We start from the raw sequence: 26,370 nt of genomic DNA, 5'->3' as shown, positions 1-26,370 counted from the left end.
GCCCCCTTCCCAATACAAAACGCACACTCAACAATAGGTCACCAGATGCACAAAGAAACTAATGACCTTCCTCTCTCTCATTCACTGACACACACACTTATATGAACAGTTATTACCATGTCCGGTCAGAGTTTGCGGCTAAAATGAAAAAGGTGGCTGCTACTGTCTGAGATTAACTCCAGAGGCTCATCTGGAAACTATTAGGAGTTTTTTTCTGGTTCAGTAAGTGCCTTATGTGTGGCATTTAACTCCACTCCTGATTTACTTGTCCCCCTGAACCTACATATTGATGTTGGTGACTGCAAGTGTTTGTAAACTGCAACACTGTGATGAGATGAGTGTGCTCTTTCACAGTTCCAAAGTTTGGGGTCAGTAATGTTTTTTTTTTTTTTTTGGAAAGAATTTAATACTTTTATTTAGCAATGATGCATCAAAATGTATCATGGTTTCCATGAAATTAGGAAGCAATACAACTTGTTTTCAACATTGAAAATATATACCAATACATTACAGTAATATATTCTTGTATTTTGAGCAAATAAAAGCAGCTTTGGTGAACATAAGAGACTACTTCTTTATAAAAAAACCTTACCAATCTTATACATTTGAATGGCAGTGTACACATTTATCACTCACAATGACAGTAGATACAGAAGTGACAAACTGATCTACAAGCATTTATAAGCAATAAATAATAATAATAAAAAAATGCACATCTGACAATGAAGATTATTTCCCCTTCAGCTGTCCCTTTCACACATTTTCAAACATCTACATTAAACATGTCTGTCTCAATCCATTAGAACTTTGTATATGTGCAGTATTTAATAGCTCTTCTTGATATTAAGGGGTCATATGATGTTGCTAAAAAGAACATTATTTTGTGTATTTAGTGTAATGAAATGTGTTTATGCGGTTTAAGGTTAAAAAAACACATTATTTTCCACATACTGTACATTATTGTTTCTCCTCTATGCCCCGCCTACTGAAACGCAACGATTTTTACAAAGCTCATAGTTCTGAAAAGCGAGGTGTGCTCTGATTGGCCAGCTATCCAGTGCGTTGTGATTGGCCGAATGCCTCAAGCGTGAGACTGAAATGTTACACCTCTTAACATATTGTGAAGCCTTGTCCGGCCGGAGTGACGAGACAAAAACATAAAACCCATAATAAACGTGATATAAACATGATTTCTAGTCATGTTTTCTTTTGGAAGGAAAAACAAAGTTGTTTCGATGTATTTCCTCAGCAACCAGCACGGATCAGCTCCAGGCATGACGAAGCAGATCTCGTCCTCTTTTGGAAGGCCAAACAAAGTAGTTTTGCTTTCACAGTGAAACACACAGTGTCTATACAACATGGCGGTGGCGGCAACAACAATACTATGACAAGAATAAAAGGTACGCCTTCTTTCTTTGCGTGAACATCTGGGCGGCGTTATGCAAATCTTCCCACATACTGACGTAGATATGTGGGGGCGTGTTAGAACGAGCCGTTTCAAGGGGGGCGTGCACAAGTCTTAAACTTTTATAAAAAATATCTCTTTGGATTTGAAACTTTAGTCTTTGCAACTTCACAGATCTTCTTTATTCACCAAGAGCTTGTAACACTCCAAAGAGAAAGGAAAATTTGAAATCGCATCATGTGACCCCTTTAAGAGAATCTAGAGCACCTCCAAGTGACTTCCTGATGAACAACATCTGCCTCATATCAGTCTCCCCTCAATGGACTTTGAACCTTTGATATTTAGACTGGCTATTTTGCTAAAGTAACTAGTACAGACCTCTCAATGTATTTGGAAGCAAGAAAACAAAGAGAGATGTATAGCCAAGACAAAAAGAGAGACGTGGCAGAAAAGCCAGATATGGCTTGAGCTCTTCTTCTCTTGCCCATCTAAATGTGAGCACTGCTTAATATAGTAACTCTAAAATATTCAGCATCTAGTCCATTCTCACACACTCTCTCTCTTTCCCATACACACACACACACTGCAGTATACTCTAATCAGACAGCTGCTAATATCATGCTGGCTGACTTCCAAGAAATATATGCATGTGTGAGAGAGACAAGGGGAGAGATATAGATGAAAAAGCGAGTGTTTGCATTTATGCATGTTTTAGTCGGATTCACTCTAAGAGGGCTCTCCCTGACCTTACACACCCTCAGTCACCATCAGGGTCACAAACTGCTCTCTCATTCTCCAAATCAATGTCTGCGTAACAAGCAAAAATAGAATATAATAAAGACACATCTTTTAAATGTTATTAATATTTAGTGCATGTCAGTCCGAAGAAGGAAAACAGAAAGAGAGATTTTCCCAAAGAGTTTGACTGCAGGAACAAAATTCGAATCTCTGATCTTGTACACAAAACAACAGAAAAGTTCACAAACATGCAGTGTATTTTCTTTGTCCACTATGATTTCCTCTCCATGAACTGACTCTCATCAATAAAGGCTTAGCATGAACAGTAGTCATTACCTTCTTTTTAAGCCTGCTACACTGAAAGCAGTGTCAGAGACACAAAACAGAGCGCAGAACACACAGGGGACATGAATCACTGTGTATCAACACACACACACACAAGCCATTGATGTGCCATTCTGACTAATACGTTAGAAGCCCGTCAAAATGACGAGAAAACAGGATATATGACTTAAGGAAGGCACTTCAGTACTTTTGAAGTTTGTGGGTGTGTTTCATTTTCTTTTTATCCCTCTTCCTACAGTGTCACCATCTTTTTCTTGTTAGCATGAGGTGTCTAACAAATAAGACCTTTGAGAACAGCTTCTGAACTAATCTGGGGTTTGTCAAGAACACAAACAGCAGGATGTTAAAAGTCAAGAGAATGTTTAAAAGAGTGATAAAAATAAGAAATGATTCCAAAACAAGTAGAAAAGGCAAACAGGCAATCATTTTTAAAAGTACTAAAACACATCCAGTGCAATAATCAAACTAATAAGTCCCTCTAGTGTGTCGCAGTGCTGATGGTAGTGAACCGTGCACACACACATTCATTTGCATTCAAGTAAACCTCGCAAGAAACATCTCAATACATACAAACATTCATGCTTTCTAAGGCTTGACTATGGAGGCTATTATCCAATCCAGTGTTGCGCCTCTTCCCGTCAAAATACAGAAACTCATATGTTGTCATAGAAACGGGTATAGAATGGGGCGCAGGCAAAGTAAATACGCAGTGTCACGGCCTTAGCAAGCAAAGCCTGGGAGCCAGAATCACATCTCAAAAATAAATATCAGCCCTATTGTGGACAGACTACAAAGGAAGAGACTGTCAAACACACACACACACACACACACACACACAGAGAAAGATCATTTTTAGCATGTTCAAGGTTCATGTCATTCCTAAGGAATCAGTTAGGTGATGTCCATTTGCATTGTGATAATAACTAACAGATTTCAGCAGTGCTATCTCCATGTGCATCACAGAGAATTAGGAGGCCATAAGGATCCTCTCACTGGATTTTTTTAATGTTACACTGACCGGGGCATCAGGCTCTTTTCTTACTGAAATCATAATCCTGCCATCTGTTGGACAAAATCAGAACTACAGGCCCAGGCTACACACACATCTGTCTATCTGGAGCACCCTTACAAGCTTTCAAAACATTCAAATTTTCAAATATTAACAAAAACAAAATAAAAACAAGCCTGCATTTATTTGAAAAAAAATACAATGCTCACCAAGCCTGCATTTATTTGATCAAAAATACAGTAAAAACAGAAATGTTGCAAAATATCTTTACAATTAAAAAAAAAAAAAGTTTTCTATTTATATACATTTTAAAATGAAATTTATTCCTGATCGTAAACGAAATATACAGTATGGAGAGACTTACATTTACATTAAGGCTCAAAATCCACAAATGTAACAAGTTGTGGGAAAAATGGATTATGTATGTAAACCATTGAGGAAACTGTGATATTGTATATCAAGATGTTGGAATTATTTTGTGATACTGTCTGATATTGTAGCATCCATGATAACCTTGTGTTCTTTGTTCCAACAAAAAAAAAAAAAAAAAAAAGTAAAAAATTCAATTTATTCCTGCAATGTCAAAGCTAAATTTTCACACTTCAGGTCCTTCACATGATTACATGATACATCAGAAATCATTCTAAAATGCTACTTTGTAATCTGATATGCTTTATTATCAACGTTGAAAAAAAACTGAAGTATCCAGTTCAGTAGTTGAAAAGTGCTTCATATTTTTGTGGAAACTGCGATACATTTTTTCAGGGTTCTTTAATGAATAGAAAGTTCAAATAAAATAAAATAAATATATATTTTATTAAAAAAGTAACATCTTAGTTAGTAAAAGTAACAAGTGTAAGTAATATCTTTACTTACTCTTTTGATACATTTAATACATCTCTGTTGAATGAAAGTGTTATTTATTTTACTTACTTCAAACTTTCACATGGTACCGTATCATGGTTTACACAAAAATATTAAGCAGCACAACTGTTTTCAACACTGACAATGAGAAATATTTCTTGAGCACCAAATCAGCATATTAGCATGATTTCTGAAGGATCATGTGACACTGAAGACTGGAGTGCATCTTTGACACCACAAGAATGTGTTAAAATATACTGTGAGAGTAAGAAACTTTTTTCAAAAGCTTAATAAAATCTTAATTATTCTAATTATTTCTAGAGAGAGCGAGAAAGAGGGAGAGAAAACAGTCTGTCTCTTTCTCTACAGCAGTCACACACTTTACTTCCCCACAGAATTTTGGTTTTGTTTATTACATTTGATGAAGTACTAATGCAAACACTGGCCCATAAAACGCACCAGCTACAGCTCTCACAAGCTTTTAACAAACTACCCAGTTTCATTTCCTCCAGTTACTGAATGTAATTTGCCATATATACGTCCCCATTTAACCATCTAACATGGAGACTGGCACAAGCAGGCCATTTGACGTTATACTTAAAAAGAAAACATGAAATCTTGCTTTTATGGGCTTCTACGGTTGACGACTTAACCCTTCCCTGTATCAGCAGGGGGCTTTCATACAAGCGGCAGTTTCTGATCGTTTCCTCTCTTTCGCTACACACACACACACACACACACGTTACACCGGTCATTCTGAGACGTGTAGGCCAACATAAAGCAGTGCTTCCCTCTCTCCTGTGTTTCTGGTTGATCAATGGCCAGAAACAGTCATGGTGCAAACGAGACAAAACGAAGCAGTACGCTTCGCTCCCGTACAAATGAGTGCAGCCCTCATAAACTACAGTAGCAACTAATCTTTATGTAGCTTTGCCAGAAGGGACATAAACCAGGAGCGACTTCAAACTGTGATGAGAGTAAGACAGAGGGCAACTTGATGCATTCCCTCCCACCCTTTCATTTTCATCAGCACGCTCTATTGTGACGCCTTGTGTTTGCTGCTTTACGGTCTCTATGAGCACCGGTGACAACCCTTGTTTGCGTGACTAATGACATAAGGTTGAATGAGCTGTAGAATTAAGAGAGCTCTGCTTTTGAACTTTTATCTTTTTAGGATGGGGGAGTGGCTGAAATCAAAAGGGTCACACATAAAACCGTGTGTGTGCGCGCGTTTGGCCAAGCGAGGGTGAGTAAGTGCACATACCTGGTTTGTACAAATGTGTAAAAATGTCTCTAGCATCCTATGTGTCCTATACATAATATCATTATGCAAAGCCTCAAGCTTGCAGAAAATACACTTAACCACAAACCTTTTTCGAACCGGCAAAGCCCTCGGACTCCAGGAAGAAGTAGGCAAAAGGCATCAGCACAAAGAGACAGAGATTTGAAAAAAGGGACACCAGATTCCACAGGCCTGAAGAAAGAGAAATCAGTTTATTCCACATTAAGTTCAGATAACTAATCTGATCAATATCATTTTACATAATAACAGCAAATGGAAAACACCCCCCCCCCCATCCCTTGTTCTTTAAACAATTAGTTTTAGTTGGTTTAACACATTTAAAACGATTTCATAGATTTTTCCTCAAAACCCAATTAATTAAAAAGTTAAAGAATCAAACTTCTAGTCTTAATTTTTTTTTTTCATAACCCCAAACATTCTTGTATAAAACAACCCAAAACACTGCTCTCAAAAGCTCAGGGCTGCGTTTCCCAAAAGCATCGTAAGCCTAAGTTGATCGTAGCTCCATTGGTTTCAAAGGGTGTATGATGTACTTAAGCTTATGATGCTTTTGGGAAACACAGCCCAGGTTAGTTTAACAGAGAAACCATCGGCACAAAAAATAGACACATGACACCACCTTGTGGCCATGACTGAAGCTAAGGAGAAAAATACCTCAGCTGTACTGAAATGATTTAAAATGGGAGAAGTATGGCCCCAACAACAAAATTAAACACTGCATACATTGTTCAGTGTAAAAATCATTTTAATAAACACTTTCTATGAAACACACAAATTAAACTTTTTAATTTAGATGAAAAGTATCAAAAGGTAAGGACAAATAACGTAATGCGTATTTGGAAGAACAAAGTAAACCATTAGCAGAACACAAGCAGCATTCATTTCTACAACATGACAGACAATAGGGTACAGCCTTATGTAAGACTACTTGTTAAGTAACACATATATAATAAGAAAAAAAAAGTGTGATACTGACCATGAATGAGTGATCCATTGAGCCATTGTATGTAGTAGTTTTTTGGTAGGGAGAGCAGGATCTCATTACTGATTATAGAAAATGGTAAGAGAAGGACAGCCCCTCCAGACACTGCCAGGGTGAATGTACACAGGTACATACTGAGAAAAAGAGGAAACAAAGTAAAAAAGTATGTCAGTACTTTTTATACATCATGTTAATGATTTTAATCAGTTTTATTTTCACATTTAAGGTGATGTAATAATGTAATAATATAGTGTGACATTAAGAAAACAAGTGATTACGATTCAAGGCACAGTGGAAGATTTTATAAGAAAATGTTAAGACTAAAGTTTCTCTGATATTAAGTTGTATATAACTGGATCCTTTAAACGCACAATAAAAAATTTGTATTTGTTATCATGCCCGATATGGTCAATATCAAACAACTCACGATATTCTGTTGACGATGGCATCCTCATCTTCCTGGTCATCTGTTGGCATAAGAGAACAACATAAAATCAAACAATAAACCAGACACAGATTCAAAGTCATTTTGTTTTTGATTGAGATTATGTTCCTAGTGCATAGTCCTGTGACACTCTGACAATCTTTATCAGAGATTTCAGACAGTCAGCTGGTTTACTGTAATTCAGGATAAAGTTCTTTACTGTGAATTTGTAACAAACAGCCTCCGCTACAGAGGACAGGTGACAGATGGTTTAATAAGTCTAAAGCATGATCTCTCTTCATTTAACTGAAAGCTACTGGAAAACGATACTGGATAATCATAAATCACAAACAAGTGAATAAACCTTTACAATAAACCGGCCAGATGGAGGCTGTCAAGAGTCAAAGTGGGTTCAAGAACAAAGGAGAGGGTAAGAGAGAGATGAACAGAAGGCGCAGAATAACATCAATTACATAGATTGCAGTAACTGAATATTCAGACCCTTGAAAAAGCCTCTACTTGAGGCTATAGAGCTTTATAGTCCTGCTTCACAACAGCAGCTCAGCTCAGCTGTACTTTTATAGAGACAGGAGGCTTAAGAACAACCTACTTTTACCTGCAATCGACGCTCTCCACAGGGGTTAGCTGACGTTAGTTACGCTACTTTTAAATGGGAGGGAATGAACTGATCAGGAACTAAATTTGTCCTTGTAACTGTTTGTGTAAGGAAGGTTGGAGGTGGCAGTGCCTTGTGTTGTGTTGAGTTGGAAAATGCTCAAAAGAAAGTGTACTATAAAGTGTTATAAAGTTCTAAATGGTGTAAACCCCTTAAAAGTGTGCAAGCAAGCACACTTAATATCAATCAAAGTGTCCATTTGCCACCTAGGAATTTGCTCTAAACTAAATCTGAGGAGCTCACATGTATTATTAAGTTATAAATAGTAAATATTAATGTAGATAAATATTAAATATAGTTTATATTTAAATATACATAGTAATATACTATGGCGCAGTTTCACAGACGGGGCTTAGCTTAACCCAGGACTAGGCCAAAGTTCAATTAGTATTTTAAAGTAATTTTTATAAACATGCCTTAGAAAAAAGATTACTGGTGTGCATCTTGAGACAAAACAAGGGCACTGACATATTTAAATATCAATCAGTGCAAGTTTCTTTCAGTTGAAACAGCTCAGAGTTACATTTTAGTCGGGGACTAGGCTTAAGCTTTGTCTGTGAAACCGGGGGTATACATAGTAAACATTACAAATATTATTGCATTTAAACAGTGTAACAGTTTGATCAGAAACAGAACTACTTACCGCTTTTTCTCTTGTAGCGTGAGATGACGCAGTACGATACGATGTACAGCACTGCAAACAGGAGGAAGCAGACCTAGAAACACATGGAAAGAGATGGAGTTTTCAAACACTTCTGTTCTGCAAGGCTTTTACGTTGTAAACTTTTTATCCATACCCTTTTTAACTAAAAGCATCATCTTATATCAACTGAAACTTGAAATTTTAGTAGTAGTCTAGTCTAGTGGTAGTCTAGAAATTTTTCCCAAGTAAGATCTTTTTATATAATTTAAAGAAAGAAAAAAAAAAAACCTTGCTACGTGTACTACATTAGGCTAACTGAGACTTGTCACAGCACTTCATATATATATATATATCATTGCTCTTCTGTTGATTTTGATTGCTTCCATTGTCCTCATTTGTAAGTCGCTTTGGATAAAAGCGTCTGCTAGAATGACTAAATTTAAATGTAATGTAAATGTAAGTCTTGCCTGTATTTATAAGCAGTAATAGTCCAACTGAAAGACAAAGTAAAGTACCTCTGTTTTAATCATCAGTAATATGCTGATCAGTAAACTGCAGCAATGTTATATGGCATGAATCAGCAGAGTGTCCAGGAGACTGGAGTGTATTTTAAGAGGACGGACTGATGGATGTGCATATGTAAACATGCCGCTCATGCTTGAACATTTGCTCATATTACACCTTGCTTGTAACCTCACAGAACTACAGAGCGCTAACAGAGTTCTGCATTACAAAAATGCAACTCTGCTCCACCATGAAAATAATCCTACAACAGGTGAAGGATCTGTCAACACAAGGACTTCAGATTATCAGATTAGAAGAAACTCATACCTCAGGCTGCTTAGGAAATCACACATAACTTCTATTAAATTATTTATTATTTTAATATTATTATTATTATTATTATTATTATTATTATTAAAAGCATAAATAATATGCTAAACCTAACCCTTTGCAGAGTGATTGCACAGACGTTTTGTGAGCTCCGCTGGGAAATGGCACTCAAAATACACACCAAAACATATAGCATACTAAAATTCACATTTTTTTACATTTATATTTATCATTAAACGGCTTCTCTTAAAATATATATTTACAATACATAAATGTTTTTCCATTTCCTCCAACAGCTATGAAGTACACAGGAATAATGTTACTCTGTGAAAGCTATAGATCATCATATACACTTGTGCTGGAAATAAATGGCATATGGTGCAAAGCATTATGTATTCATTTATAATTTTCAAACCATTCTAACTGATGCTTCCGGGATGATTACAACTCTCACAATGTCTAGATGGCTCTGAGCCATTGGGCCATTCTTATTATATAAATCCTGCATTAATAACCACTCAGAACCTATTAAGCATCAACAGAGATCTTAACACGAGCAATCAGCACGATGATGACTAACTGAATTCTGACTGTAGACAAAACAGCTTTATAAAATAAAGATTCTTCGTTTGGTAAAGGCCCAAATTTGTCAAAATTATTGCATTTCAATTTCATCTAAGATAATCCAGAAATGGGACAGTTTAAAAACTTCTTGCCCATTATCATCACAGCATTGCTAAAGAGCAAGAAAAGCAGATATCTCCACATGGCACAGACTTTCATTAGACTAACTTAACAGCTATCTCACTTCTACACACAAAAAGAGTTTGAACTCTCTCAAATACACTGCACATATTTCTACATTCACTAAAGTCAGTGGTAAAATTTCAACTGAAATGTCAGGTGTTACTCTTAAATTAAATGACTGCTATCATAATAAAAAAATGAACTTAAAGCGTCAAAACTGCATCACAGAGACAAAGTGAATTTCTTTTGTTAATGCCTTTCATTGCTTCACTCTCTACACTACAGAAACACTTTCTTGGTTGTTGAAAATGTGGATCAAGAACAACATTGACCACTAATTCATTCAGTTAAACATTGATATCCATATAGAAGGCAGAGACGGCAGCTGGGATCACTATAAACAACACAACAAGATTTTTTGGCTGTTATACAAGCAAAGGCTGCAAAATTTGTTCAGTAAGACAAGTGAATCACTTGCATGTCGTTCATCTGACACACAAGAACAGATTTGCCTACGCAGGAAGGAGAGACACATTACATCCTGACACCCGCAATGCTCATGTGTGCACCAACAACAGTAAACAAGCTGTCAGTGTAGAACCCTTGTGATTACTCAACTGATCTAGCGACCACATTATACTGCGTCTGCTCTAACTCTACTAGAGGTTCAATATAATATGTCACAGTCAGAGACCATCGTGCATAAATATATATACAAAAACAGTGAATCAAAGGCACCACAATAGCCACAGGAAGGGATTAATTAGCTCAATACTGTAACGAAAAGCTAACATGCTAGCTAGCTAGCTAGCCTAATGAACCTCACTCATACACACTACGGTTTCTACTGGGAAATTATGATACACTTCAATTATAGCAAGCCCATTCATCTTTTCAGTTTCAGAAATATAGGTAAATGAGGTCATATGCGAGTTGAAGTGTGAACTTGAAGTGTTGTACTCTAATCAGTGTCTCTGTACGTTACTCACAATGTACTCGCGCACTTGGCTGTGGAAGTTCTGCTCTCTAATCGTCACATCGTCTTCTTCCATTCTTCATACTGCAGAAACACATTCATTAGCAACGCACTTTTGTGGCGATTCCATCCGCTGTAAGAGAACGCGCCACTGTGAGATAAACAGACCACCGGAGCAGAGCTCGACTGGACTAACTGACAGCGCTCGCGGTTCAGCGCCAAATAAACCACCAAAACACAGTCAAAATATACTGCGTCATCATTCAGCGACGTACGACAGGACGAGAGGCTTCAAGCTCACACGTGTGCTGTCACTGAGACTGAAGTCGAATTATATAGATCTGATTACATGTAAATTCCAAAAATTAAGTACTTGTAATTAGATTAAAATATGTTTTACTCGTAATCATCAGACTACGGTTACTTTATGGATTACATGATTACATATTATTTACACAATAGCAAAAATGTATCCATAATTTACTGATTCTCCCTAATTCCATTTTATTTTTTCTTTCTCAACTCATAAAGTCTTCCGTTTTATGAACATGTAGTCACTGTCACAGTCAATCTACACAGCATTTTGACCACTGGATTTACAAAAATCAGTTCAGCTACTGAAGAACATGTTAATTTTTTATTAAAATGATCACTCATTCTGTTAATTTACCATGTATTACTTTTGTTTATCTTTCAAACAAATTTACTAATTTTGTCATCTGATCCTCTTTCACCTAATATATTTTTATCTGAAGTACCCCTGAGGTTTTAGAATAAATATTTTAATAATGAAGTATCACAATTGCATGTTCCCGGGTCTCTGACATTGGTTATGTTCACATGACATGTAGGTAAACAAATAAAATATTCCATATAAAAGTAATCAAAAAAGTAGTCTGATTATATTACCAAAAAGGTTTAATGTAATGGATTACATTACTAACTACAATTTTTGTCATGTAATTTAGAAATCAGTAACAGATCACAATTTATAAGTAATCTTACCAGCTCTTTACAAGCCTACACAAAGATCCTGTGTCCTCTACAGTATTACTACTTCCACTACCAATAATAATTTATCCAGAAATGTATTATCTATCGATCCAGTCTATACTACTACTACTACAACTAATGATAATATAATGCTGCTGTAGGCATCAAACAGTAGGCTATATCAGGTTATGAGCACATAGGCTACCAGTGTCTCCAAGATTAAAAGAGGCCTATATATTAGAAACAAAACCTTTATATGTTTATGTAGTTTAATTAAACGCACATATACTTGTTATAAAATAGTTCATTCATATTTCGACAAGTAACGTTACACTCCAACTCAGTAGATGGCGATAAAGCCACGCAATTTTCTTTTCTCTGCTGTCGTAATGTCTAACGAAGAAGCGGCTACAATGGCGACCTCCAGCTTCTACATGTGTTGTCTTTTCTGAGAGCTTTCGTGGGATAATTTGCGATATTCAGTCTGTACACACGCAACCATTTACAACAAATAAAGATTATATTCACAGCCAGACATATTTCTCTTCGAAAATGAAGGCAAAGGCGCGTCGCAAGGGCAAAGCTGGAAAGCAAACACACACGGATAAACTTCAGAAATTCAAGGATTCCGTTAATGACTTTGTGAAGAGCAAAGGCGGCCTCGGTGAAAATGAAAGCGACCGAAGAGGATTATTCGTAAAGAGGAAAAGCAGAAAAGAGCTGCGCAAAGAGAAACGTAAGTTAAAGAAAGCCAAAAAGAAAAGTCACTACACGGGACAGTCCCTGCAGAGCCCCAGCGAGGACCCTGCTCCAAACACTCCTGCTGCGAAGGAGGAAAAGACACACAAACCAGCCCTGAAGACCACTGGAAATCTTAAAGATGCCGCTCAGAAACAGCAGAAGGCAAATAAAGACAGTGTTAATACTAAAGACAATAAAGAAGAGAAGACAAAGAGGAAAGTCCACTTCTCCGAAGATCCGCCAAAACAGAGAGAGAAATCTGGTCTGAGCGGGAGCAGAAAGCGGGCTCTGTTAGAGGCGAATATCGAGGAGGACAAAGAAATAAAGAGATTAGAGAAACGCCTTGGGCTGAATAAAAGAAAGAACAAAAAGAGTCTCCCTCAGTCATTCACCAGCGATGGACTCGATTACATTTTGGGGATTCTTGAGCCTGGAGCATCTGCAACGGGCCTGTATGAGAGTGATGAAGAAATGGACATCGACAAAGCTAAAGATGACTTTGAGGAGCTGGACGAGGACAGCGACGGGCACATGACAGACGATGAGAACAAGGATGACGCTGACAGTGATGAAGAGGATGATGCACAGATAGAAGAAGAGCAGGATGTAGAAGATGACAACCAGACAGAAGATGAGGTGGAAGGAGATGAAGAAGATGACACCCAGACAGAAGATGAGGTGGAAGGAGATGAAGAGGAGGAGGATGTAGAAGATGACACCCAGATGGAAGATGAGGTGGAAGGAGATGAAGAGGAGGAGGATACAGATGCATCAGAGGAAAATGATGATGATGGGGAGGAAGTTGACACTGAACAAAAAACACCTGAAAGCCAGGAGCCCGTATGTCATTCTAAATCTGGATATTATATTTTATTATCATAAGTTTAACTCTCCCTAATGCTCAAATCACATTTATTTATGTAATGCCTTTATACAACTACAAATTGTTTCAAAGCAGCTTCCCGTTAACAAACACAAAATAGTTTTGATGTTAGGAATAAATTCAAATTCAGCTGTGAAACCGCTCAACCAAAGACAATAGTCTCATTATTCCGCTCAATTTAGTTCAGTGGTGATGAAATGTATTTTAATAGTGGTGTCAGTGTAGCAAAACAAGCTTAATTCAACAATAAAGCAGCTCTACAGAAGACAGTAGTATCATTATTCTATTATTCAGTTTCGTAAAGTCATTATTGGTTAATTTTTTTCCCCACGTTGCATGCTCATCAGAAGAGTGTCTTGAAGCTAATATTTGTGTGTGTGTGTTTTGTATAGAATCCTGCCACATCAGGCAAGTATGTTCCCCCTCACTTACGAGAAGCCATGGACAGCAAACGCAAAGCCGAGCTGGAGAAACTGAAGCGCACTGTGAAAGGTCTAATAAACAGGTGAGATACAATGGAAGGTATAGGCTACAAAAATGCACAATTTGAAGAAGCTTTGTTTTAAAAAATAAATACAGTCTTTGGTAAAGCAAGTGAAATTCAGCCAGTTTGATAACCCTGTCCTCTGTTGAACAGGTTGAGTCAGCCCAACATGGCATCCATCAGCAGTCAGTTGGAAGAGCTGTACATGAGCACCAGCAGGAAGGACATGAACGAAACACTCACTGACATTCTGCTGGCCGCCTGTGTCACACCTGCTCTCATGCCTGAAAGGTTACCCTCTCAATAATGACTTCATTTAATAACTGACTCTTTGATAATCACTTTAGTATTAAATGTATGTTGATTTGAGAAAATTTACTTGCTGCTATTCTGTTTTAACTTAAAGGGATACTCCACCCCAAAATGAAAATTTTATCATTATTTACTTACCCCCATGTCCTTCCAAACCTGTAAAAGCTCAGTTCGTCTTCGGAACACAATTTAAGATATTTTGGATAAAAACTGGGTGACTTTGACTGTCCCATAGACTGCCAAGTGTCAAGGTCCAGAAAAGGTATGAAAGTCGTCTTCAGAATACTCCATCTGCCATCAAACAGCGCATCCTTGTGGCGCAGATGACACAAAAGAGCATACACCGCATACAGTGATATGGAGAGACACAGAGGAGACTGTTGACAAAGGAATTATTGAATAAAGTCATTATTTTAGTTTTCTTTGCTTACAAAAAATGTTCCCGTCGCTTCATATAACCCAGATTGCACATCTGATGGCAGATGGAGTATTCTGACGACGAATTTCATACCTTTTCTGGACCTTGATACTGCTATTTACTTGGCAGTCTATGGGACAGTCACAGGCCTCCCGGTTTTCATCCAAAATATCTTAAATTATATTCCGAAGACGAATGGAGATTTTACGGGTTTGGAACGACATGGGGGTAAGTGATTAATGACAAAATTCTCATTTTGGGGTGGAGTATCCCTTTAATATTCTTCTTCTGAGACATTAGACCCTAGCCTAGAGCATTCAAGCCACATCCACCAAATTAGGCTCAGACCTTCAAACTGTGTGGAGAATAAATTTTGCCCAGATCTGCAGTCTGGACGATGTATAAACACTAGTTGCTGAAAGTCAGAGCCAGTCTGCAGGTTTTGGCCAGTCTGAGTTTACGGGCTACATGATTCCGTCTAGTCAGACGACATCAAACATGTTTGATATTTTGAGCCAGTTTTAGAATATGTATTGTTTTTATTTGTCACGTGTCTCCTAGCAACAAGCCACATGTTTCTGCATGAGTTTGTTGTGTTCTGAATGCCTTGAAAGTTTGGTATTTTCTCAGTTTATGTAGTGCGTGATGCCCAGTTTTAAGCTAATTACTACTACAAGCTATTTAAACTACTTTAAATATTCTAGCAGGGCTTTCTTAAAAGGGTGGTTGATCAGCTTTTTTCGAGTGCTTCATTGTGTTTATGGAGTGCAGTGTAACGTGTTTATGCTTCGTTTAAAAATAAATAAATAAATAAACATTATTTTCACATATTTAACCTTTATTCTGCACCACTATTTCCATTCTACTCAAAACGGTCTGCTGAAGCCCCTCCCTCAGAAATATGTAAACTTCAGGGTTAGTGATGTCACAGACACAGTAAGGAGCTCGTTGTAGTTCCTACCATCCTTTTATGTAGTCCTTAAACAGCGTTTTTGTTTTTTTGGCAGCAAATATCTCATTTTGCATTGAACTTTGAGCATCGTAACTTTGCAGATGTAGTTTATGCTCTAGCAGCAACATCACACACTAACTAAAGTTAAAAAGTGAAATCATAAACAACCAAACCTTTAAGTCAACATCAAAGTTTGTCTTGACAACATTAATGTATCCTGGCTCACTTTAATTCTCACTCAAGAAATTAAATATGACCTTAAAACAACACACTAATAAATAGTTGTACATTTTTTTTAATTAACACTTACTCTCTCTTCCAGGCTTCTAATGGAGCACATCCTTCTTGTCAGTGTCCTTCATCATAGTGTTGGCCTGGAGGTATCTAAAATTTTACTTCACATTAAACTTGTCATCATGGCAATATAGTCCACACTAATTACTGTTGCATGCAGTGGCTTAAGAATCTCTCTGTCGCTGTGTGTATTTTTGCTTGATGCTGGTTAATTTCTCACTTTCTCACTTGTTTTCCCTGAGGTTGGAGCTCATTTTCTAGAGACTGTAGTCCGTCAGTTTGATAAAACCTACAGTCAGCTTGATGCTACAGACAAAGAATGTGACAACTTGGTGTCCATAATTGCCCACCTCTACAACTTCCATGTGGTCCATGCTCTCCTGGTGTTTGACATTCTGAAGAAGCTGGTGACACGTTTCAGCGCAAAGGATGTAGAACTGGTTCTGCTGGTGCTGAAGAACGTTGGGTTCGCTCTGAGAAAGGATGATCCGCTAGCTCTTAAGGAGCTGATCTCCGAGGCTCAGCGGAAAGCCAACGCTGAAGGAGAGCGTTTTCAAGACCAAACAAGGGTAAGACACCTTTGTCATGTGAAGAAGCTGTCTTCTGGTGCTTAGGAATTATCATATTACATTAACTTTTAATCGTTTACTCATTAATCCAAAGCAAGTTACAAACGAGGACAACGAGGCGAATCATAAATGAGGTCTGCAGTTGGTCTCAAGCGCAGACATTTGTTATGTTGGCTTGCTTGTCAGATTCGGTTTATGTTGGAGACTATGCTGGCGCTGAAGAACAATGACATGAGGAAGATTCCAGGTTATGACCCAGAACCTGTGGAGAAGTTAAGGAAACTGCAGAGGACTTTGGTGAGAAAATGACTGATGTCAATTTGCATTACTTATGCTATTTACAATGTTAAATTTATAAGGTGGACTTGCAATACAAAAATGCTTAGAGCAGTTAAATAATTAATATTCATCTGTATTAAGAACACTAAAATGAATATTTGATATTTTTTATTCTAAATGTACTTCTCGCCGTGTCCACTAGGGGTCAGACTAACTCTATAGTTTAGTGTAGTCACATTTCTCTGACGTTTGTACAGTATTTTTACAGAAAGGTGGAATGTGTTTGAACCTTGTTTCTTATGCACTGAACATAACATTCTTAACAGATTCACAGCAGTGCGGGTGGAAGTGACATGAAGTTGAGAGTCTCACTAGACAGTCTTCTGGAAGCTGAGTGTGTTGGTCGTTGGTGGATTGTAGGATCTTCCTGGAGTGGGGCACCCATGATCGATGACCATGGAAACAAGACAACTACCCCATCCACCAAAGGGGAACAAGTAAACGAAAAAAGAAAACAGTTGTTTTTGTTTATTTAGAAATGTTTTCATCTGTAATTTAAATGCTCAGATGTACAATTATTTTCAACTGATAAAAATATATAGTTCTGTAGTTTCTGTTTATAAAATCTCTCCATTTAGGCATGTTTTATGGACCTTTATGAGAGTCAAGGTCCATGCAGAAATTGTCCTCTGAAGTTTTTTGTTTCTCTTTATGAATTTGCAGTACAGTGCAAAGATGTTGGAGCTTGCACGCAAACAAAGAATGAACACTGACATCAGGAGGAACATTTTCTGTGTGCTTATGTCAAGTGAAGACTATTTAGATGCCTTTGAGAAACTTTTAAGGTTTGTCAGTATTGTTTCTGTTTCTTATTCTCATTGATTTTCAGTGACAGTGACGATGTTGCACTTTTGGGATTCTTAGCAGTTGACAAATTGAATTGCAAATCAATCAGGTTCTGATCAGTGTCATGTAATCCCAGAATCAATCTGAAATTTACAGACCTACTTGTGTGAAAGAATTGTATAAAGTGATTTAAAAATGAACAGATTTGCCTTATTAGCAGCACAAGTTTCTTTTAGCAAGAACAACATTTCAGATCTTCTGAAATGATAACCTTGTACTGATGTCAAATGTTTTAAAGTTACACAAAATGATCTTTAAATTTCTTCTTTCTAGCAGACATGCCTGTTTTCGTCCTGTGTATTGCAAACGTGATGCACTAGGTTTGTAATATTTGTCATGAACCATTATTTACCCAGTTCAGTGGATTCATGTCTTCTCAGGTTAGGATTGAAAGACCAACAAGAGCGGGAAATTGTTCATGTTCTGATGGACTGCTGCCTGCAAGAGAAAATGTTCAATGGATTCTATGCGGTTCTGGCAGAGAAATTTTGCTCACACGACCGGCGGTTCCAGGTAGAGTGGAACAGCAGTGATTCCTAGTTCTCACTGTGTGCTTGTGCCACTGGTTTCACTGCATTAGGAGCTGCCCTGTGTGTGTTTTGTATGTTTAACTTGTTAGCTCAGGCTAAGAACATTCAGATGTTTTTCAGTACTTTGATCCAGTGGTTAAATTAGCTAAAATTGATGTTGATATTATGATTTCATATTACTCTGTAGTCAGCTGTAAGCTTTTTAATAAGCAAATCTATGAATATCGATAATTCTAAGTCAGTTCATGTACATCTAATACTGCAGCATTTAAAACCTAGTAGCTTGTAGGTGAATTATAATCCATTTTGTAAAGGTTAACCCTCTCTGCTTTTCTTCTGTTTTTAGATGACTTTTCAGTTTAGTCTTTGGGACAAGTTCAAAGACCTGGCAAACCTTTCCAGTCGGCCCTTCAGTAACCTGGTCCAGCTGGTCACTCATCTTCTACACAGGAAGTGTCTCTCTCTTTCCATTCTTAAGGTAATATTTGATAAAGTCCACCCCTCTCCAAGAAGCCATTCTAGAATGCATTTGTGGTTTGTATGTAATGTTGTAGTGTATATGTGTAATGTTCTTCATCTTCTTTATAAACCGCTTATAAATGAGTTAATGAACAGCAGCTTAGTTTTCTGCCTGTTTTCTTCTTTTCATAAGGCTATTGAGTTTGGGGAGCTGGATAAGCCCAAAGTCAAATTCTTGAAGCAGGTTCTCTCAAAACTCCTAAAAGAAACCGAGCCAGAAGATCTCGTGAATATATTTGGCAGGTGAGTATCCTTAGTACTACAAAAATGAATAATAGTACATATTATGTATATATAAATGTTCAGAATGTTGAGTGGTTTGCGATTTTGCAAAAGTGTGATTGCTAATTAAAAATAAGTGTTGTTTCAGAGGCAAATTTCATGATGGCAGTGTATATTAAATGAAAAATAAAGAAAAATTGGACTTTGTTAGTTATAACAATTGTTACATTATTGCTTAATGTAAGAATTTGTCAGTGCAAGTTTTTAAAAAGACCATGTTTGGGAAATCCTAAGGGACATGTAAAATTGCTTGTGTGTGACCTAGTGTGTCAATATCTGTCTTTGTGTCTAACATTGTGTGCCAGGATCTCTGGAATCCCCAAGCTGGGAATGCTTCGGGAAGGCTTGAAGCTTTTCATCAGTCACTTTCTGCTCCGGAACATCCAGACAGAAGAAACTGAGCAAGCCAAGGTCCTCAAGGATAGAGCTGAGGTCGCCACCAAAGCCATGGAGGCCCGGGATGCCAAAATGAGGCTATAGAGCTCTTGCACACAAAAATGTGTGTATAATGCTTCGGACTCAAAAAGTGAGAATTACTACAGGGAACTGTATTTGAGCCTTTATGCCTTACAACACATGCAGATCACTGACATGTTACTGCATTTTTGTATTAATTCTGGCATTCTGTACAAAAATAAAACGTAAAATGTGTAAAGTATATAAATAAATTTTAGTGTGTTTTAAAGAATTACCACAAAAGCTCAATGGTCAGATTTTCTGCTCTATATTTTTATTGTAAGATGTCAGCAGATTTCAGATTTGGAATTTGGATATCTGACATTTTGTACTTTTTATTCACTTAAAGACCTACTTATGAGAAAGAAAAAAATATGCTTAAATGTTTGGTTTTACTATAATGTGTCTTTTTTTAATGGCAAGTCAGAGTTGCTGTAATGAAAGGACAAACTAATCTGTCATCTGAAAAATGTAAGATAAATGATGATAAAAATAAAGTAAAAAAAAAAAGTCTCTTAAACAGCAATTTGAGTATAGATACAAAATAGAAATAGAAAATCAGAATGGCCTGCTTCAAATTAATTCTTAGTGTTTTTTTTTTGTAAGCCAGAAACATGTCTCAAGCAGAAAAAGAGAATAAGATAATTCATTCTTTTGCTGCTCATTAGTTTCCCATGCACATATGTTCACATGATTCATCCTCCGACTTTTAGAATTGAGTATTGAGTAACTTACTCCATATAAACAATACTGTATTAACTTCATTCAGAAAAGAGTACAAGGATGCATTGCTCTACTCGTCATGAAATATAGGTTGATTGCAGTGCTGCAGTGCTCTGGACATGAGTCACGTGTCTGACTAGTATAACATAGCAGAGGGTGACCGTTACATTTGATGCCCTTTGTTAATTCATTAGCAACATCAGCATTACTGACATCAATCCACAGCATTGAGTGATCAGTGCATGATCTACAATCATTTTGGGGTCAGGCAGCGGAAACATAACCCTTGCAGCTCTACAACAAACCAGCTAACTGTTTAATTATATTTGATTAATTAAACCTTATCGCACCCCTCAATGTCACCTCAAACAGATTGTCACATTAGAACCTGTAATAATGACACAACAGTCTGGCTGTTTTTTTCTCACAGTTTCAAAGCTGGAAAAAGGAGGGTTAGCTACAGATGCCCCACTTTTCCACCCTTTGACAAAGACAACGTTGTCACCATATGTGAAGAGAAGTGTATAATGGGGGTCCAGCCCACTAAGATACACACAGGTGATTGTAAAGAGTGTGTGCTATTGTCTGTCTGTGTGAGACCAGAGGAAGGTTGATGCTGACCCTAGTTTGAACTGGTAATAGGAAGCAAAGTTGTCTTTGAACTGATAAGACCACAGTTAAAATACTGTTTGTGAGGATATTGCATGTTCCTGTGCAAAGGACATGGGACTTGGTGTTCGTTTTTTAAAAATTCACCATTGTTGGCTTGTTCTTTTACGTTTTCAAACATTTCATGTGCAGGAATCTCAGCCAGAAGGTCAAACAAATCACTTAAGCTGCCCTGTTGATAAATCTGTATTGTGTGGTTTATTATGCATTTATGAATTTTAGTTTTGTCTCACCTTCCACTGTCTCATCCAGGCCTTCACATAAGTGTCCCACCCTGCTCACTTGTGTGTGGTTTCTTTCCCGATCGTTAGAGGGTGATAGTAGCACTGATAAGGTTGAGTTCTTTGTACTTATGCAGCTGGGTAAACTTACAGGTAGGGTAAATTAGGCATTAGTTAAATCAGTAACTAATGTTTCCTAAATTGACTACTACCTGTTTAAGGCCAGATTAATTCGGTAATTAAATCATTGTTTACTGTTGCCCAACAGAGTATTTTGTATAACATTATTGAAGCTTTTGTTTAGATTTATGGTCTTAGTTATCTTAACATTAATTATAATGTAGTATAGTAACCCATTTCAGCATTTGAACAATATCTTATTTTGTCCCTCTAAACAAAATCCTGTTTCTGTGCTTTCCTATGCTGTCCTCTTGTTTGACTACCCCATAGCCTTTTAGAAACCAAGAGTAAAGCGAAGGTTAATAGATTAGCCATGATTTTTAGTTTCTGCATGCTTTGCTTAGTCACGTCACAGGACTTGTAAATTCTGTTTTAGAGAATTCACCAAAATCCACAGCTTATTATGTTAAATGTGTTTGGACTTTATATATATATATATATATATATATGATTATTTTCCACTGAGAATATGGATAAAGTGGGTTAGTAAATGAAAAACAAGGAACATTTCATTTCACAGTGTCCGAGTAGATAGTTGTCGTAGCCCTGGACTGATAGGAGTGGATAGTGATTATATTTAAATGTCCTCTAATTGATTCGAAGAAGCTCCTTGGCAAAGACCAGATGGATCTCTGGGTTTATTACCCAATAAAGCATGTCGTTATTAATAAAGGAGGAAATGCACTTATGCGAAATAGACCTCAATTAGATTGCAGAAAAGACCATTAAAATAGTCTTGCTGTAATCCAGCATACTCTCCTTCTTTCTTTATCATTTTCGTTTCATGTCCTTGCCAAGTAAGTTTCTCTGGTTTAGCTAATACAACAGGCTCATATTCATCATTACTCTTCTGGCTAGATATAACATGAAGTGTCTAAAATCAGCGAAAAGGTCAATTTAATTTCACTTAAAGTCTAACATAAATATAAAAGACACCTAAAATAGCTTCTGTGATGTGGCCTGGTGATGGATGGGCTTCGTCTCAAAGGTTCATTATGGGCTGCCCATTGCTGCAGTGGTGAGAAATGTTTCTTCATATTCGAGTATGCTTACTCGCACATTTGCACGGATATGAGAGCGCTATAAACAGCGATTCCCATGACCCGACCATGCCACTGACAACAGACCGCTTCACATCCAGCCTTTCCTTGCCGAAGCTTTTTCCTTCACATTTGTAATGGAATATCCGAATTCAACATTGGTACAAATTTAAAAAGGCCCCCGAAATTAGAAAAAAAATCATTTTATTCACAGAGTGTAACTGATAAACCGACACAATAATTTACATGCATTTTAAAAGCAATTTCGTTATAAATTACATTGTATAAAAATAAACAGATCACATAGGCTATGGTTCTGGGTGTAGATAAAACAACAACTGATTTTTTTTCATCCCACTTGAGTTCAGAAATTAACACAGTGGTTATCAGATAGGAACATCTTGATGGTGCGAATTATTATCTGATAGGCCTACTAATCTATTTTGCTTGATGTAATGCATTTTACCACATGCTCTGCATCAGGCTTCACCTTCAGAAGCTATCAGTAGTCAGTGTTTGTAAGTATACAAACAGCTCATGTGGGCGTCCATCTCAGCATTTCCATAATGACTGCAAGATGATAACACATGCAAATCACATACTTCGCTTATATAAGTGTCTCTTTGGAAACGAAGTCTCATGGTTGTGGACTGATATCACTGGCATTGGTTCGTTCATCATCGGAGGAACAATCAGATGAATTCAGCATGTAATTGTCTCCTTCTTCGTCGTCACTGTCCCTAAAGTCCCGTATTCTGTTCCTTTTCACAGAATCTGTCTTCTGGTAGTCCTTCTCCAGTCCGTCCACTTTGTCCTGGCTTCCTTTACCTTTTTGCTTCTCGGCCTCCTGAGCGGCTTGTTCTTTAGCCTTTTTACTGCGCTTCCACTTCATGCGCCTGTTCTGAAACCAGATTTTCACCTGGAAATATGAACATGACATATGTGTCATTTAAAAATAATCCCGAGTAAACGAATATTATTCGACCTTGCTGATTTTAATATTTTAATTAAAAGTATTTTATTATTATTATTATTATTATTATTATTATTATTATTATGTATACTAGCCTATTATAATAATAGACTTTCAGCAAATGAATGTAGACATTTTTAAATGTTAAAAAGCCGATGGTTTACCTGTGTCTCTGTTAGCATTAATGATGTGGCCACTTCAAAGCGTTTTGGTCTCGATAGATATTTATTCAGCTTAAACTGGTGCTCAAGTTCAAGGAGCTGCTGGCTTGTGAACGCGGTTCTTGGTCTTCTGCACTTCCCGAGCAAGTTTGACTGCGCCTGGCCTGCAGAACAAAACACGGAGCGTGGATATTGTGTAGGCTACAACACATCATAAATAAATTACAAAGTTAATGTTTAGGACTGAATGTTGATAATATAAACAGTATATAATATAAACAATATAAAAATAAAGATGCCAAAATAAATAAAAAAATCCACTGAGAACCAAAATGTGTTTTTACATTTTCACACCTTAAGAGAACCTTTCATCTTCTACAAAGATTTTTTATTCTCCATTTTCTCCAAACTACAAACTGATGCTTAAATAACCCAGGCATTTTCTTAATCTCCAAAGCACCATCACAAAAGCAGAAAACTTTATAGAGTGTTAGGCTATTTGATGAACATAGGCCTACTGCACACAGTGGTTAAAAACTTATTTTTGAGAGTGGCAAGGACAGCGGAATTGTTGGTCCTGTTTTTCCACATAGCCTATTTTTATTTTAATAGCCTATAATATTGTGTTACAACATTAGTGTAGTATATAGCTACGCACAATGGATTTTAACACACCGTGTAGCCTAAATGGCACGGCAAGAAATAATAAAAGCTCTCATTCTAAAAAAAAAAAAACTCAAAAGCAATTCCCAATCACACTTAGCCTCAATGTGCCACGGCATTGTCAGTACATCTGCTAACATTTCCACCCTATCTGATTTGTTTGGGAGAGGTTTGAAAAAATGTGCAGACGAGCAGCGGAACAGAGAGACAGTGTCTGCAGTGCACACAGTTGGCAGGCTGTGGTTTTCACACTCGTCCGCCACTCTCCCTCTGTCCATTATCTGTCCATTTAAGCGCCTCTTTGAAGGACAGAGCTCGCTCAGTCTCGTTCAAAGAACAGCTTTACTGACCCTGCACGCGTTATATCTGGCTACTGTGATCCGTTGCTCTGAACACATTTGATTTTTTATTTTTTTATTATTAATTAAACAGTACAGTAGTAGCCTATATGCTACGTGTTGAAAATAAACAGCGTTATTCTGCAATATAAGTCTCAAAAGTGATCAAATATGATTAAAGTATCATGAATAAAAATATTCAATTAGCTATAACAGAACAGCATGGCCACAAAAATTAGAATGAATAAAAATTAATTTCGACAATAATAATAATAATAATAATAATAATAATAATAATAATAATAGTCTAATAACAGTGTTATTTTTTTTAGCCACATGCATTTCAGATGTAACTCACCATTGAAATCTGCCATTTTAGGCAGCATCATCCCCGCAGTGGAGACCCTCAGCCAGTGATCGAGCTGGAAGGAGCTGGCGGTGAGTTTGAGGGGGTCACTGGGATGGTGATGGTGCGAGCCGTGCGGATATGAGTAGGACAGAGCCGGGTGTTGGCCCAGCGCTGCTGCTGAATAAGTGTACATTGGATGACCGTAGAGAGCCTGAGGGGGGATCCCGGTGCTGCTCTGAGGGTGTAGTCCGACCATGCCTGAATGTAGAGAGTTCAAGAAACCCGGTTTGGGAATCAAGCCGCAAGAAGATATCCTGGGGGGCGACGGAGTCTCGGCTCGAAGAGCTTCGGAGTTCGTGTTCAACTCCGACACCTGGACACTTTCGGAGGAGGATGACACTGAAGAGGTGGGCAGGGAGGTGACCAGCGCCAGCGGCGAGGTCTGCACTTTTGGTGGATCGACGGCCAGAAGCGCATCGATGCGAAAGTTTTTGGATTTCTCCATCTGGCCCACCTCAGATTAACGCGTCGTTCGCAACGTTAAAAGGATGTTACGAGTGTCACCGTTGCTCTCCTTAAAGTTATGATCTTGGCTAAGGTGCGCAAGCCAGAAGTCCACTTGTCAACTGCTTCTCGAGAGGGTGTGGATCGCTCGCGTCATCCTCGTGGATATCCGATTGGACAGTGATTTCAGTGCTCACTGCGCGCTTAGTACTAGAAGTTCTATAGTCCTCAGAAAAATATAAAGATTTGTAACTTAAGCGTAAGTTAAAAACCAAAAAAAAACAAAAAAAAAAAAAAGAAAAATAAAAAAAAAAAAAAAAAAAAAATAACTAAAAAACTAAAAAAAAATAAAAATGTTACAATGTAGGCTAGTTAACACACAACACACACTTTTGGCAGATAGGCTATAGATGTCCATATCTGAAGAAAATAATAATTGTTTTATAGATATTCTGCATTGTATGAGTGTAAGTGTATTTAAAAGCAATGATTGATATGCATCGTCCTCTAGAACAGATTGAAACATTTTCATCACATCCCTTAATAAGAGTTTTGTGAGTGTTTTCGACGTGTCGTTGCAAAAATATAGAACTATGAACTAAGATGACTAACTGATTGTCTAAAATTGGTAGCTAAGTACCTATTGCTCACTCGGATGTAGAAAATGTTGCCAAACCAGGCTATATTTTTATCTATGTAAAGATAACGACTATTCGTTTAAGAGAGAGAAAGGCAATCATCCGCCAATAACTGTTTATAAAGATTATAGGCTTATGGGCATTTTTCTATTTGATGATTAAGCCTATATGAATTAATAAGTGGCATTCACGCATTTAAAATGAAAAAAATATACTCTGAATTCTGTAAGAGGACAAAATTGTGGAAAGATTGTTCTTACTTGGACACCTTGGCTCATTTTACTGCAGTGAATATTTATGAACAACCTATGGCTATTTTTTTCAGCAAAAAAATGTAAGCAGTAAAA

At 37.3% G+C, this 26,370-nt stretch overlaps 3 protein-coding genes across 3 annotated transcripts in view; 1 reads left to right on the top strand and 2 right to left on the bottom strand.

Moving 5' to 3' along the window:
* The window catches only part of lmbr1 (limb development membrane protein 1), a 31,870-nt gene extending 20,628 nt beyond the window's left edge, over positions 1–11,242 (bottom strand). Inside the window, exons 1-5 of the mRNA XM_042728045.1 lie at positions 10,960–11,242; positions 8,390–8,462; positions 7,074–7,113; positions 6,641–6,780; positions 5,732–5,835 (exon numbers count right to left, since the gene is read on the bottom strand). Coding sequence (XP_042583979.1) covers positions 5,732–5,835; positions 6,641–6,780; positions 7,074–7,113; positions 8,390–8,462; positions 10,960–11,022 — 420 coding nt within the window. The 5' untranslated portion in view covers positions 11,023–11,242. The remainder of the gene's footprint in view (positions 1–5,731; positions 5,836–6,640; positions 6,781–7,073; positions 7,114–8,389; positions 8,463–10,959) is intronic.
* A 1,066-nt stretch (positions 11,243–12,308) lies between these two features.
* nom1 (nucleolar protein with MIF4G domain 1) lies at positions 12,309–19,807 on the top strand. Its single transcript, XM_042728044.1, has 12 exons — positions 12,309–13,520; positions 13,956–14,068; positions 14,201–14,338; positions 16,052–16,109; positions 16,266–16,592; positions 16,779–16,889; positions 17,198–17,368; positions 17,595–17,716; positions 18,158–18,290; positions 18,654–18,785; positions 18,960–19,069; positions 19,414–19,807. Exons 1-12 carry the CDS (start codon positions 12,492–12,494, stop codon positions 19,586–19,588), a joined length of 2,619 nt encoding a protein of 872 aa, XP_042583978.1. The 5' UTR covers positions 12,309–12,491; the 3' UTR covers positions 19,589–19,807.
* Positions 19,808–22,584: 2,777 nt separating this feature from the next.
* Positions 22,585–25,541, bottom strand: mnx1 (motor neuron and pancreas homeobox 1). The gene is made up of 3 exons (XM_019107311.2): positions 24,891–25,541; positions 23,535–23,695; positions 22,585–23,316 (listed from the first exon to the last, which is right to left on the bottom strand). Exons 1-3 carry the CDS (start codon positions 25,384–25,386, stop codon positions 23,035–23,037), a joined length of 939 nt encoding a protein of 312 aa, XP_018962856.1. The 5' UTR covers positions 25,387–25,541; the 3' UTR covers positions 22,585–23,034.
* Positions 25,542–26,370: the final 829 nt, after the last annotated feature.

This window comes from Cyprinus carpio, chromosome B7, assembly GCF_018340385.1.
Source record: "Cyprinus carpio isolate SPL01 chromosome B7, ASM1834038v1, whole genome shotgun sequence".
In the NCBI taxonomy this organism is placed as follows: domain Eukaryota; kingdom Metazoa; phylum Chordata; class Actinopteri; order Cypriniformes; family Cyprinidae; genus Cyprinus; species Cyprinus carpio.
Note: the sequence above shows the minus strand (reverse complement) of the source record. Positions and strands in the feature narration are given on the sequence as shown.